Source organism: Marmota flaviventris, chromosome 6 (genome assembly GCF_047511675.1).
Source record: "Marmota flaviventris isolate mMarFla1 chromosome 6, mMarFla1.hap1, whole genome shotgun sequence".
NCBI lineage: Eukaryota > Metazoa > Chordata > Mammalia > Rodentia > Sciuridae > Marmota > Marmota flaviventris.
This window is the reverse complement of record NC_092503.1, coordinates 119,000,019-119,013,676: the sequence shown is the minus strand read 5'-3', so window position 1 is coordinate 119,013,676 and position 13,658 is coordinate 119,000,019. Positions and strand designations below refer to the sequence as shown.

The window sequence follows — 13,658 nt, the reverse complement described above, 5'->3', positions numbered from 1 at the left end:
TTGTAAATTGTAATTGAAATGAGTTTTCAAGGTTGAAATAATCAGAGCCCTCCCTGTCTCCCCCTCACCTCCCCACGGCTCCCCGGCCAGCCGAGGTCTGCTGGTGCACGCAGGGGCCTCGCACCAGGTACACAAAACAGTCACCCAGACGCACGTCCTCGCATCCACCCATGCAGAGTAGCCAACGCACGAACCTGCACGCATTTACGGAAGTCATACACACAACATGGCAGGAGTCTTATTTGGGAAGGCAAGGTCGCCAAAACCAGGTGGGGGTCGGTCCCGCTGGGGACCTCCAGGAGATTGTGTAGAGGGCACCTCAGGGTCACCCCATCTGGTCAGTCTCAGGCCAGGGATGCCCCCAGGAGCATTGAGTCCACTCATACCACAGGGTGTGAGGGCTGGGGTCCTGGGGACAGTGGCAGGGGACTGACAGCATCTGCATAAACACATACATGCTCCTGAGTGAGACCAGATGTAGATGGATGCACATGCCACACACACCTACACACACGAACCTGCCTCTACAAACACACACACACACACACACACACACCAGTTTTTGTCCCTTGAGAAAACGTCCAGAGAGCAGGTCCAGGGCCCGGGGTGCCCCCAGGAGACCAGCTATGGGATCCTGGCCAAGCAGCGGTCTCCTGAGGCCTCTGTGTCCTCCGCAGACGTGAGGCCCAGGTGGTAACACTGGCCTTGAGGGGTTGCTGGCGACTGAGGGAGACAAGGAGGTGGCCCCCAGAGCCACACCTGTGCCCAGACAGCTCCCCTCGCCCCCCACTCTCTCCTGTTGGAAGATGCCCAGTCCCTGAGGCCCACCTCCCGCCATGGCTTCCCCACCCTGTCCTATGCAGCTGGCGCAGGCTGGCCCCAGTGCTGACCCTCATGGCCTGACGTGGGATGGGCATGGGTGCCCCGTGCACCTGGACCTGCACAGAGGGGCAGAGGGGCGCCTCCCTCCTCCCCACCCACCTCCTGCTGCGGCTGAGCCGTCCTCCCGCCCCCTGACCCACCAGGGCATTCTGAGGGCCCCTCCAGTCCTGCTCCTGAGGCCAGGATCACTGTCACCTGATCCTGCCCAGGATTCCCAGAAGTCCCCAGCCAGGATCCCGGGCGGGTCACCCTCCTGCTCTCGGCAACACACCACAGTTTCTGCGGGTCCCTCCCTGGACCCTGGGGCATCTCCAAGCCACTCAGCCCCTCCTTCATCCCCAGCTCTGTCCCCCAAACTCGGCCTCAGCTCCATACCAACTCCCTCCTGTCCCAGGGGATGCTGGACCCCAGTGTCTGGGGGGACAGCTGGCACACACGGGGTGGCCATTTCATGAGGAAAAGGAAGCTCAGGAAGGTGACGAAGTATGCCCAGCGGAGGCCCGACCCGGCCGCCAGGGGCTCACCGTCAAGCCCTGGGGCTCTGTGGGGCAGAGGCGGCTCCTCCACCTGGAGCCAGCTGCAAGCATTAGGGTGTAAACGACCCTGTGGGTCCCCACGAGTAGGACCCAGGATGACAAGGGTGGCTTCAGAGCTCAAGTCCCAGCTCTGACAGTGACTCTGACAGTGACTATAAATGATCACTTCAGCAGAGAGGTGGGGACTTTGGAGCTGGTGGAAGTCACTTCCGGACGCCCTCAAAATGAAACCGTGAACCTTACGGATCCTCCCGAAACACCTGGGTCCCCAAAGAGTCTGACCCCAGGAATGTGTCCCCAGATGCCCACGGACCCCAGTTTGAGAAGCAGGACATGATCACCCTCCGTCCACCTCTGGCCGGGCCTGGGGAGGTCCCCAGCCTCTCTGAGCTTCAGTGTCCTTGTCTGTGAAGTGAATGGCACCTGGGGCCACAGGAGGGGAGTCACACCTGCAGCAGAGGCCACACCTACCCCGGCCAGAGCCCAGGACAGACGGGTCCCCAGCCCCACCCTGGTTCCAAGGTCTCCCCTGCCCCAGGGCCAGCCCACCTCTCCCTAACAGGACGGAGCCGCAGGCAGAGCCCATCTGTGTCCTGGTGACCCCCAGCCCACATCACTCAGCTCGGAAATCCCCAGGACCCGCTGCCCGGCCCCGCCCGCTGCTTCAGTCCCCGCAGCAACTTCTGGGCCCCATTTTCTCCCGACCAGCTCTGGAGTTTGCACCCACCTCTCCAAGGACACTGAGCTCACGGCGGTCACCAGGACCCCAAGTGGCCAATGGTGCAGCCCAGGTCCTCCTCTCCCTGGGCTCCCCGAGGCTCCCTGCACCTCCAGAACCCCATGCTCAGGTTCCTGCTGTCCCCCGCTTCCCCTGCCCTGCCCTCAACCTCCCCGTGTCCAGGGCTCGGTCCTGGCCCCTCTGGGCTCTCCCCACAGCCCCCTCTGTGCCCTGCCACCTCCTCACAGTCCAAGTTCCCAGCAGGCTCCTCCTCCCGCGGCTCATCTCAGGCAGAGTGGCCCTTCCACCTGCTGGCTGGGCCAGGGACCTTGGAGACACCCTGGACTTCCTGTCACCTTTCTCTCCCCTTAAATTCTTCAGCAAACTCCACACACCTCTGCCTTAGGCCCTGGCACCACCCACCAGGGTCACAGCACCAGTGTCTTCACCGTCTCCCACTCTGCCCTTGAGCCCCACCTCCTCCGCAGGCAGCAGCCAGAGTGAGACATTGGAATATAAACCAGGTCCCCTCCATTCTCTCAAGCCCTGCAGTGGCTATTCTCATCCTGTGAAAGAGACTAAGGCCTTTCAAATTACCCACACGGCCTTCGTGATTCTCCCCACCTCTCTGACCTCATGTCCCCACTGTTGCTCTGCTCAGTGCTTCCTCATGGCTCCCCAGACCTGCTGAGCTTGAGCCCACCTCAGGGCCTTTGCACGTGCTGTCCTCTACCTGACATGCTCTCTCCTAGATTCCCACATCTCATTCTTCCTCTGCCTCCTTGTCTTTGAAGGTTTGCCTCCTCGGTGACACCTCCTGACTTAAGAGGCAACATCCCCGGCCTCAGCACTCTGTTTTCCTCCAGGAGTCCTGGGTCCTCCTCTGGCCTCATGGATAGGCCATGACACTGACTGCCAGGCCACCCCACCCTCTGCCACCTTGTCTGCAAGGCCAGATTATCTGCCATTTGCAGGGCTTGGGGGACTCTCCAAAGCAGGTCTGTCCCCTTGACCAAGCCATAGGCTGGGCACATAGTCAGCCTCTTAATCGGTGCTGGTTGGTCTCCTGGCTGAACAAGTGAGAGGAGCATTGAGGGGCAGGGCCAGGATCCTGTCACCATCCTGCAGCTGAAGGTCTGAGTGACAGCCGGTTCTTCTCATGGTTCACAGCAGGTGCACAGTGGGTGCTCCCAAATACAGGTCCCTTCCTGTCCCCAGGAGGGAGGCTCCCTTGGTTCCTCTGGGGATGTGGAGCTGGGAAGATTCTGCAAAAGAGTCTGGGGTGACCTGGGGCTGGGACATCAGCTGGCCTGAGGCAGGACATCTCTGGAGCCAGATGGCTCTGGAGTTCAAATCCCAGCTCTGCTTCTTACTACCTGGGGCAAGTCCTTAACCTCTTGGGGCCTTAGTTTACTTGTCTGTGAAATGGGTTTTTGTAAAGATAAAAGGCCAAACCCTAGAATTAGGCACAACTTGCACTCTTCAATTAACGGTGCTATGTGAATACTCGCTGTTATTATTCTTCCATTTTTATTACTGTTGTTATTGTGGCTGTTGGCACAGGCGGGGTGATTGGCGTCCCCCACACATCCCCAGCCATCCTGCGCCGTCGCCCCCCAGCTCCCCGCCCCGGGAGCAGCAGGCAGTAGATTTTCCCTGTCTCCTCGTAAACCGTGCCTCCTCCGCGCAGCCATCACCTGGCTGGCAGGGCTGTCAAAAAGACGGATGCCACATCTGCCTTGTTTATGGCTTTAATTCCCCAACCCTGCTCTGGGCTCCCAGGGAGGGGCTGGGAGGAGGGGCAGCGGGCGGCTCCCCCACGGGCTCTGGGCTCCGCAGCTGCAGAGGCCCCTCACGGTGACCCCAACCCGCGTGGGCCCAGGGGTGAGCGCCCCAGAGCAGAGCCCGCCTCTGGGAAGCCGTGGGGAAGGGTGTGCCCTGCGGGACGGCCCTGGAGGTGCTGGGCAGGGGGGACAGATTCCTGTTACAGATGAGGCAATGGAGGTCACCTGCCCGAGGCTACCCAGCTAGTAGGTGGCAGCACCAGGATGCACAGCCAGGGCTGCGCAGTCCCCAGGCCGCGGCACCTGCCCTGTCCCAAGGCTCTCTGGGCCAGCAGCCGGTTCACATGGCCATGGGGCAGGCTGAGGTCCTGGGACCACCACCCAGTGACCGCCCAGTGACGGGCAGCTGCTCACACAGCCCAGCTCCCACACTCAAGGTAGGATGGGATGCTCGTGCCTCTGTCCACCGTCCCCAGGGGATAAGCGCCAGGTGTCCCGGCGGTAACCTGCTCAATGTCACAGTTGCTGCTTCCTCCTCTCCTCACTCCTGGGAGCCCTTCCCAAATAAATGGCTTCCCCTCGAAGCCTCGTCCCAGGGGAAGCCGACTTTAGACAGCCCTGCAGGATGGATGGAATCTTCCCGAGTGTTAGCCCCGGGACGAGACGGTCCTTCCCATCCTCTCCGAAGGTCACCAGGCCCGTTTGCTGACAGAGTTGAGGAGGAATGGATTTGGCAAAGCAGGGGACAAACACAGGAATGGCACCTGCTGGGTCTGGGACTGAGGCCGGCAGAGGCAGGCTGTGGACTGTGGGGCGCTGGGGAACCCGGGAGTCAGGGGCTCCCGGCCACAGCTGGGGGGAGGGGGCAGAGGGAGGCCGACAGGGATCAGGAGGGACCAGGGAGGGAGACAGGGCCGGGAATCGGGAATCGGCCTGCCTGTGAGTCGGCTCCGCCAGCTTTCTAGCAAGTGACGTTCACAATTTGCCTCCATTTTCTCTTCTATAAAATGGGTGCCACTCCTATAACTGTCACACCGCCCCTCGGGGTGGCACAGTCCCTCCTCCAGGATACGAGAGCAGACAGACAGACTTGGTACAACACAGGCTAGTACATGACCCGAGTGCCTGTCTAGATCCCACAGCTCCTCCTTCCTGTCGACAGGGACAACCCTCCATCAGCACAGCCCTTTCCAGACAGCCTCGTTATAGGCTGAATCCTCACAACCACCCCCGGAGATGGGAGGTGACATCCCTGTTCTACAGACGAGCATCTGGGACACAGAGAAGTTCAATAACTTGCCCAAGGTCACACAGCAGGGAGAAGACAGGGCTGGATCTAGACTCAGGATTGGGTCCTTCCCTTGCCCCTCCTCCCATGTGCCCAAACCAGCACTGGGGTCCTGCTGTCCTCCTCTTCCCGCTCACCCCTGGGCAGGACATAGGGCACCAGCACCAGATCTCAGTGTCCCAGGTCCCACACACATTCCCAGTGGCTCCCTGGCCCTCGCTTCCCCCAGAGATGGGCAGGCTCACTGTGTCCAATGTGGGCCACTCAAGAACCTGGACCAGCCTCTATGGAGTTCCACAGGCAGCGAGAAGATTCAGGTCAGCGGCAAGGTGCTGTCCCCCATCCCCCTCATGTCCACCGAGTCTCCCTCCACCCCTGTGCTGCACCCTCTGGAGCCTGGGGTGCCTGCCGTCCTCTGGGTGACTGCTGCCTTCCCTCCCACCACTCAGGTCTCTCTGAGTCAGAGAATCCCCAATTTTCTGCACAGTAGAACCACCTGGGGTTCTTTAAAAAAAAAAAATCCTGCTGTTCAGATGTACCCAGAACAAATTAATTCAGAGTGTTCAGGGGTAGAAGTCAGGTATCCGTGTTTTTAAAAGGTCCCCCCTTGATGCAATGTAGGAAAAGCTTAGGGACCCCTGCTCCATCCCTAGGTACATATTAAAATATCAAAATCACCCGGAGAGCTGAACAGAGAAAATATCCACAGCCCCTGAGGTCCTGGCTCAGTTGGCCAGGTGGCAGGGGACGGGGGGTTGGGGGGTAATAGTTTTAAAAGCTCTCCAGGCACAGCCAGGCTTGAGAGCTACCATTTTACAGTTCAGCAAGTACCTCCATTAATGATCCCTTCCTTGCAGAGACACCCCCTGGGCTGGCTCACCATCCACCCCGTTTCTCAGATGAGCAAACAAAGGCTCAAGAGGGTCACCGGGCTTGCTGGAGGCTCGGGACAAAGCTGCCCTCTTCAGAACCCAGCTCAGGTCCCCCTCTCCTACCTGCTCTGACAGGCGGAGCGGCGCCTCCCTTCAGGGCTGCTAAAAGGGTTCCAAGTCCCCACCCAGGTCTGCACAGGGGCCTTCTCCCCTCCGTCCCCCACACACAGTAAGGGGACTTCAGACATTGCCTGGCCCTGGACGGCCTAGGCGCTGGGGCTGGGAGGCCCAGTTGCCAATCTTGCCCCCCGTGCCAGGCTCACCATGCCATTCCCATCCCTAGGGTCAGGGATCTGGACAGTTTTTCACTTCACTGGGAGCACTTTGAAAATAAAAGAGGATGTTCTCCGTAATTACACCAAACAGGAGTGAACCTGGGTATGTGGTCACACTGGCCTGAGGGCTCAGCCTCTGTGACCATGTGGCTCTAGACAGACAAAGTGATTTGGGCTGTGAGCTTGCCTGGGTCTCCAGGGGATCCCCCCCCCACCTCCAGTGGCTATGAGCCAGCACAGGACAGCACACCCTCCACTGACTACCCCCCACCTCACCTGGCTCCCTCCTCCCCTGGCCCTGGTGGACCAGCATCTGTCAACGATTCCAGGAAGCCTAGCCCTGGCCCCCCTGAGCCTCTGCCTACACTGCGTGGGCAGAGTGGAAGCACAGAGGACAGAGCTCCTCACCCTCACTTAGGTACCACTCAGGTTGGGAGGCACCCAGAGTTCCCCTCTCATGTCACTGAGGGGTCCTGCTGCAGAGCTGCCCAGACCCAGAGCCCACCCTCAGCCACATCCAAACACATCCATGGTGAATAATCTTGCTACCTTAAGTGCTGAAGGCCAAGAGCTCAGACCCGGGTTCAAATCCCGCTTCACCATCTCCCATCTGTGGGAATTCAGGTCCCTTTACTCACCTCATCTGGGTCTCCCTCTTCCCACCTGAAAAATGACCAGTCGCTGCCCCTCCACCGGGTACAGTTCTTTCTTCTTTTCAACCTCAGACGTCTCCTTTGCAGAGAGGGCTTCCCAGGCCGCTTGACGGTTGCAGTTCCCCTCCCCGTACAGCCTGCCCATTCTTTTTCCTATCCGTTTCGTTTCTCCTGCACATTTCCCTTCAGACATAGTCTATCACTTATTTATCTTGTTTATCATCTGCTTCTTCATTAGAATAAAAATTCCAAGAGAATTTTGACTCTTCCGCTCATTACTAGATCCACTATGCTCAGCGCCGGGGCAGGGTGTCCTGGGAGTCAAGCTGGTGTTTGTTGAATGACTGAGAGAAACCCAAGGGGTTAGAGTGGTTTCTATAGCGTCCAGACCACTGCGTGCCAGGACTGGACACAGGGCGGGTGGGGTCACTTCAGTCCCACTGGACTGGGGCTAGGGATATGCAGATGAAACCCAAAGCACACGCTGGAGGGTGCCCCTGCAGAGACTGAGGAGCCCCTCTAACTGTCTCCGGAGAGGACACAGTAACCTAGGCCCTCCACAGCGCCCCCAACTGGCTGTGGCTCCACCCCCAGGCCCCGCCCACGGACTCCCAACTCCTCCCCCAGGTTCCCCTTCATCTCCACACCTGCCGCCTCCTGCCCAGCTCTTGGACTCCCTGGACTCCTCCCTGCCAGGCTTCCCCCCTGCAACTCCGCCAGCTCAGGGCCCTGTCCCTGGCCCCGCCCAGCAGACCCCGCCCCCACAGGCCCCGCCTCCTCAGGCCCCGCCCAGCAGGCCCCGCCCCAGGCACGTGCTCACTGGTGCACTTCTTGACGTGGCTGCCCTTCTTGAGCGCGTGGCGGCTCAGCTTGCAGTGGAAGTTGTCCTCCCAGAACTCCGCAAACCAGATGTTGCGCCGGTTGTTGTCCAGCGTGCGGCTGGAGAAGTAGCGGTCGAAGCCTGGGGAGGAACCCGGCGTCAGGGTCTCAACCCTGCTGTCCCCTGGGCCCCTGGCTCAGAGGTGGCCCAGGCCAAGAGAGGGAGCGAAGCGTACACCCTCTGATCCAGGGCCAGCCGGCAAAAACAAAACTGGGAACATTTCATTTCATTCAAAATGAAAAGAGCTGGATTAAGTCCCAGGGGGAGCATGTGTAATCTACGCTGCTGCTTTAATGGGCGCGAAGCACGCTGACGGGGACGTTCCTGCAGCCTGAAGCCACCCAAATGCTAACAGCAGGCTTCTGGGAGAAAGAGCGGCCCGGGGGTCCCGAGATGAAGGCTGAGAGGCTGGTGAGGAGCCCTGGCCAGAGAAGGGGGTTCACCCAGGGCACACTGCAAGGCCAGGACCTGGATCTTCCCCTTCAAGTCCAGAATGTCCCCACTGGTGGCAGATACAGCCTTCTCTTCTCGTGCTCTGCTAGACTCACAGCCCTGCTCCAGCCCAGGCAGGATGCTGCTGATGAGTGGTGCCCTCTCCCTCCTCCGAGATGCCTCTGCAGCACTGACTCCCCTGTCCCCAGGTGGCTAACTGCTGGGGACAGGCCAGAACATCTGAAAGCTCAGTGGCACCCACATTAAGTGCTGAGAACCCTGTCCATGGAAAGGTCCAGACAGAAGCTCAGTGACTATCAAGAGCTGCAGGAGAAAAACCCCTGAGGGATGGTGACGCTTGGCCTACCCCAAGGCTGCTCTGCCTTTGCCCTGTGACACATTGGGTCAGGTTGTGGGGGACTCTCCTATGCAGTGTAGGATGTTGAACAGCATCCCAACCCTCTACCCACTCGATGCCAGAAGCATCACCCCCTAACTGTGGCAACCAAAGGCATTGCCAAACTTCCGCTGGGGGCAAAAATCACCCCCAGATGAGAACCACTGTTCTAAAAGCTTCTCTAATGTCCCAGAGACAAAAGGTACTTCCTAAGCAAGTCCTGTGTTCAAATATCTACTCTGCCACTCACTGCCAAAGGTGCCAGTGTCTCTGAGCATTGGTATATTCCTCCAGGAGAGTGGGTAGGGGGGCATCACAGAGTCTGGGAACACTCCATGTGGTATCTGAAAGGCGACTAGCATTTGAGGGCACCAGGAAGCCAGGGCTGTTGTCATTTTGTGCTTATTAAGGTTTGGGACCGAGAGGGGTGGTTGGAAACTTCCGCTGCCTGTGCGTGCTGTGCCTCAGGGTGAAGAGAGGACACTGCTGCATGACCTTGAGCTTGTCCCCTCCTTCGGCCTCAGTCTCTTGGAAAGTTTGACGGAGAGGCAGATGTGCGTGCGCTCCATCAACGCTGGGTTCCAATGAACAGAGAGAGGGCAGCAAAGGAGGAGGCCAGGAGCCCGCCTCCCCCGTGGCGAGACCGCAAGGTCCCTGCCAAATCAGGCCATTAATGGAAACTTCATGCCTAGCACCCTGCAAGGCTCTGCCAGAGCAGTTTGTCCCTATCCAAGGTGACTGTGGGTTTTGCCCTGAAAGGAGGGGATGCAGGGCAGGCCCAGCCCAAGGCCATCGGAGGCCTGCCAGCCTCGGCAGGCTCTGGAGGCACCCCGTCTCCCCGCCTGCTGGCAGCTCCCCACCCTGCTGGCAGAGGACTCTCCCAGATGGGAGAAGGGTGGAACCATGTGGGGGGAGGAGAACCTTCGCAGAGGAGCCTCCTGAGCGTGCCACACGCCTCCCACACCCAGAAGTATCTGAGAAAAGATGAAGAAAGGTCCTGAAGCTGCACTTGAATTCGTCTGTGCTGAGCGAGGCCTACGAGGCTCCTCAGCCCAGCGCCACTGTACACAGGAGGCTGCGGGCCAAGGCCAGAGGAGGGAAGATGGGGCAGAGAGGACGGAAGGAGAGGAGGACGACAGGAGCAGTGTGGGGTGACTTGCAGTGGGAAGGCCAGCGCCATGCCTACCTCGCACGGACATCCTCTTGGGGAGGATAGTGACGGCTCCCTCGGCCACCTCCTCCAGGTGCAGCACAGGTGCAATCTTGGAGCCCCAGCTGTCAGAGCCCATCCAGAAGAAGTGGCCTGTCTGGTTGGCCTTCCGCGCCGCCTCCAGCACGCGCCTGCGGAGCACACGCGGGCCCGGCCCCCGTGTCTGGCCCCACAGCCGCCCCACCACGGCCACAGCCCACACCATGCTCTCCCACAGCCCAGGCTCTCCCCCAGGCTGTGCCTGGACACCCGCCGATGCCCCCTGAGCCCTCTGATGTACCCATGGAGCCCCCAGCCCTGGCCCACACCTGCCGCTAGGTCCCCTGGCCCAGGCCTGTGCCCAAACCCACATCTGTCTCCCCAGACCCACATCTGCCCCTGTCTGACTCAGTTCCAGAACTACATCTGCCAGCCCCTGTCCCCTCGCACTCGTGCCTTCCTGGCTGGATGCCACCCCATGCTCCTTAGCCCCTCCTTACATCATACCATTGTCACACGGCTACCCCGCCACTACCCCCTCCTCACCCCTCTGCACACAGTGCCCTCTCCATCCTCCATCTTCTGTGCCCAAAGTCCAGGTCCCTCAAAGAGCTGTTCCCCTCACCCTGCCCAGGTGGATGGGGGGAAGGCTGCCTGGTACTCACCCCCTACCCCATCCTCAAGGACAGAGGTCTTTTTGGGGGGAGCGAGGGGTATCAGGGATTGAACTCAGGGGCACTTGACCACTGAGCCACATCCCAGCCCTATTTTGTATTTTATTTAGAGACAGGGTCTCACTGAGTTGCTTAGGGCCTCGCCATTGCTGAGGCTGGCTTTGAACTCATGATCCTTCTGAATCAGCTTCCCTAGCTGCTGGGATTACAGGCGTGTACCACCGCGCCCAGCCATGGACAGTGGTCTTAAACAGGGACCGAGCCTAGCACAGCACCAAGGAGCCCACAGTGGTCCACGGGTGCTCACTGGATGCAGGAATTAAGTGGCCCCTGCAAAGGACTCTGGGAGGAGAAAACCAGAGAGGAGTGGGCAGCTCCCCCATAGGGGAGGGTCTGGGGCAGAGAGGAGGTGAGTAACTGCCCACCCTTGTGCCCGGGGAGGACCAGGCCCGGACTCCAGGGCCTGTGCGGCTGAGCAGGAGCCCCTGGGGCTTCCAGAAAGAAATCCCTGCAGGCCCCAGAGGCAGCACCGAGCTGGCCTTGTGGCCCATCCTCACCGTCACCTCCCTACTCCTGACCTTCCAGGTCCTCGCAGGCAGCCCCCCATCCAGGCTGCCCACAGCCTGTTAATACCACCTGCATCCGCTAGCCCACGTGACCAGAGCTCTCAGCCCTCCGTCCCTGCAAAGCCACCTAGGTTTATTTTTACTTCTGTTTGCTTCTGGAAATGCATGTGGGTTTCCAGAAATGACCTGCCTCCCACCACACGCCCACAGCTGGCTCTGGAGCCAATCTAAGTCCCTTCGGGTCCCTCCCTTTGGGGCCTCTTCTCTAGGACAAAGGACTGAGCCTCATCCTCCCTCCCAGCATGCGGTCAGCTGAGCTGAAGGTGTCCCCAAAATCAGGCGGCCTGGAGCAGGGTGCATGGCCCAGTGGGGTATAGGAAGCGGCTGGCTTTGGGGAGTGGTGGCAGCAGGGACAGGGACCAGTGGCTCAGAAGGGGTCCCCTTGCTTCAGGCAAGGCTGGGAGCATCAGTAACATCCAGAGCCAGAAGTTAGGGACCTGTTCCCCTCAGACGCCACCTCTGTGAACCTTGGGGGCTGTCAGAACGGGGCCCTGAGGACAACCCCCTTCCCCGCCTGAGATCCCCCATCAGAGGTGGTCCTTTGGCTCTTGAGGCCTCAGTGACCTTCTAGAACTCCCTCTATCCATCCTCCCCGACCTGGAAATGTCCCTGGGGATTTTCTGTGTCATGGGAACTCAGGAGTCCAGAACGGGGTCTTCACTAAGTGACAAAAAGGGTTTGGAAAGGAAAATGTCCCAGGGCTGGGGTGTGGCTCAGGGGTGGCACATGGGCTGGCAGGCAGGAGGCCCTGGGCTCCACCCCAAGCACAGCCAAAAGAAAAGGGCCCCAGGTCTGCCCATGGGCCCAAGCAGCCTTGGGCAGTGAGTGCAGAAGCTGTGTCTCCCCGCAAACAGGGTATTTCTGGGGCCTGACCCCACCTGACCTGGCCACCAGGCTCAGGGAGGAGGGACAAAGAAAAACCAAGAGGCAGAGAAGGTTGGGACGGGACGGGTGACCAGAGGTCATCCATTAAGGCCATCCCTACCCAGCGGAGAGCCCGAAGAGAGGGACAGGCCCAGGGTCTCTGCCCTGTATGTCCGGGCACCCACAGCCCCCTGCCCCCAGTCTGCAGACACAGAGACAGAGGCCTGCGGAGGGGACCATCCTGCCCACAGTGATTATGTGCCCAAGCCAGTCAGCCCTAGAACCCTTGCCCAGACTCTTCCCTGTCCTGAGCTCCAAGGAAAGGAGGGAGGGACGGTGAGGTGGCCAATGTGTCCTGGCACCCCCTTCATGCCAGGCCTACCGTAAGCCCTTTACGCACATTCCTGCATTCTACTCTGGAACACCAGCAGGCAGGCATCATGAGGTCACATTTTTAGCAGCAAAATGGCCCAGAGAGGTTAAGAATTCACGTGGGGTCACACAGCTAGTAGGCAGGATGAGAATCAAGGTAGTCTGGCCCCAAGCCATAGCCTCCAGCCCTTCACTGAAGCGTCCTGCTTGCCCTCGCTGGCAGGCAGAGTGGATGTGGGAACGGGGCGTGGAGCATGGCCGTTATCAGTAGCCTAGGCCCCCGCCCGAAAGCTCTCCCCACTCTGACACCCACCTGCCCATTCCCACCTCTGTGAATCCCGTGCCCACCCCACTGCCACCCACACCCACCTGATGTCATCTTCGTTGGCAAAGATGATGACGGCCCTGGCGTTTGAGGTCTCCAGGAGCCGCCGGATGATCTTGTCAAACTCTCCTGTCTTGGGCTCCCGTGGTATCTTCACCGACTGGGCGATGCACACGCCCCCTGCAGGACAGTCTGTGGTTAGCCTGGGTGGGTAGGGGATCCCGAGTCCCCCCATGGTCCCCTTCACACACACCCCCAGGAGACGGGGGCTGAGGGCTGCCCAAGGTCCCCAGCCTGACTCTCAGCCCCCAGGTCCCAGCCTCTGGACACAAGCCGTTCAATCAGAACAGCCACAGAGCAGAATTGGCTCCACTCAACAGCTGGCCTCAGTTTCCCTACCCAGCAGTTAGAAGCAAGTGCAAGAGGCGGCCAACGTCACTCTTAGGAACCAGACTACCTGGGTTCAGATCTCAACTCTGACGAGGCACAGCGGTGCACACTTGTAACCCCCATCACTCAGGAGGCTGAGACAGGAGGATTGCAAATTCGAGGCCAGCCTCAGCAACTTAGTGAGACCCTGTGTTAAATAAAAATAATAAAAAGGGCGGGGGTGTAGCTTAGTGATAAAGTACCCCTCAGTTCAGTCTCCAGTACCAAGAGAAGAAAAATCTCCACTCTACTACTTAGGCTGTGTGACCTCAGCTGTGTGATGTATTTGAGACACATCACTTATAAAGTGAAGATAATGAGATTCTGTACTTCATTGGATCATTATAAAATAAATGAGCTAATACATGTAAATACAGTTAGCGTCTAGTACACAAGAAGCGC

General features: G+C 59.5%; 1 protein-coding gene across 2 annotated transcripts in view; it reads right to left on the bottom strand.

Annotated features, from left to right (window-relative positions):
- Grm4 (glutamate metabotropic receptor 4) overlaps window positions 1–13,658 on the bottom strand; it is a 90,522-nt gene that overhangs the window by 18,551 nt on the left and 58,313 nt on the right. The window contains exons 3-5 of one of the 2 annotated variants that reach the window (XM_027943670.3): window positions 12,872–13,007; window positions 9,964–10,118; window positions 7,889–8,029 (exon numbers count right to left, since the gene is read on the bottom strand). In XM_027943670.3, coding sequence (XP_027799471.1) covers window positions 7,889–8,029; window positions 9,964–10,118; window positions 12,872–13,007 — 432 coding nt within the window. The remainder of the gene's footprint in view (window positions 1–7,888; window positions 8,030–9,963; window positions 10,119–12,871; window positions 13,008–13,658) is intronic. The other variant, XM_071613946.1, reaches the window with a different exon arrangement.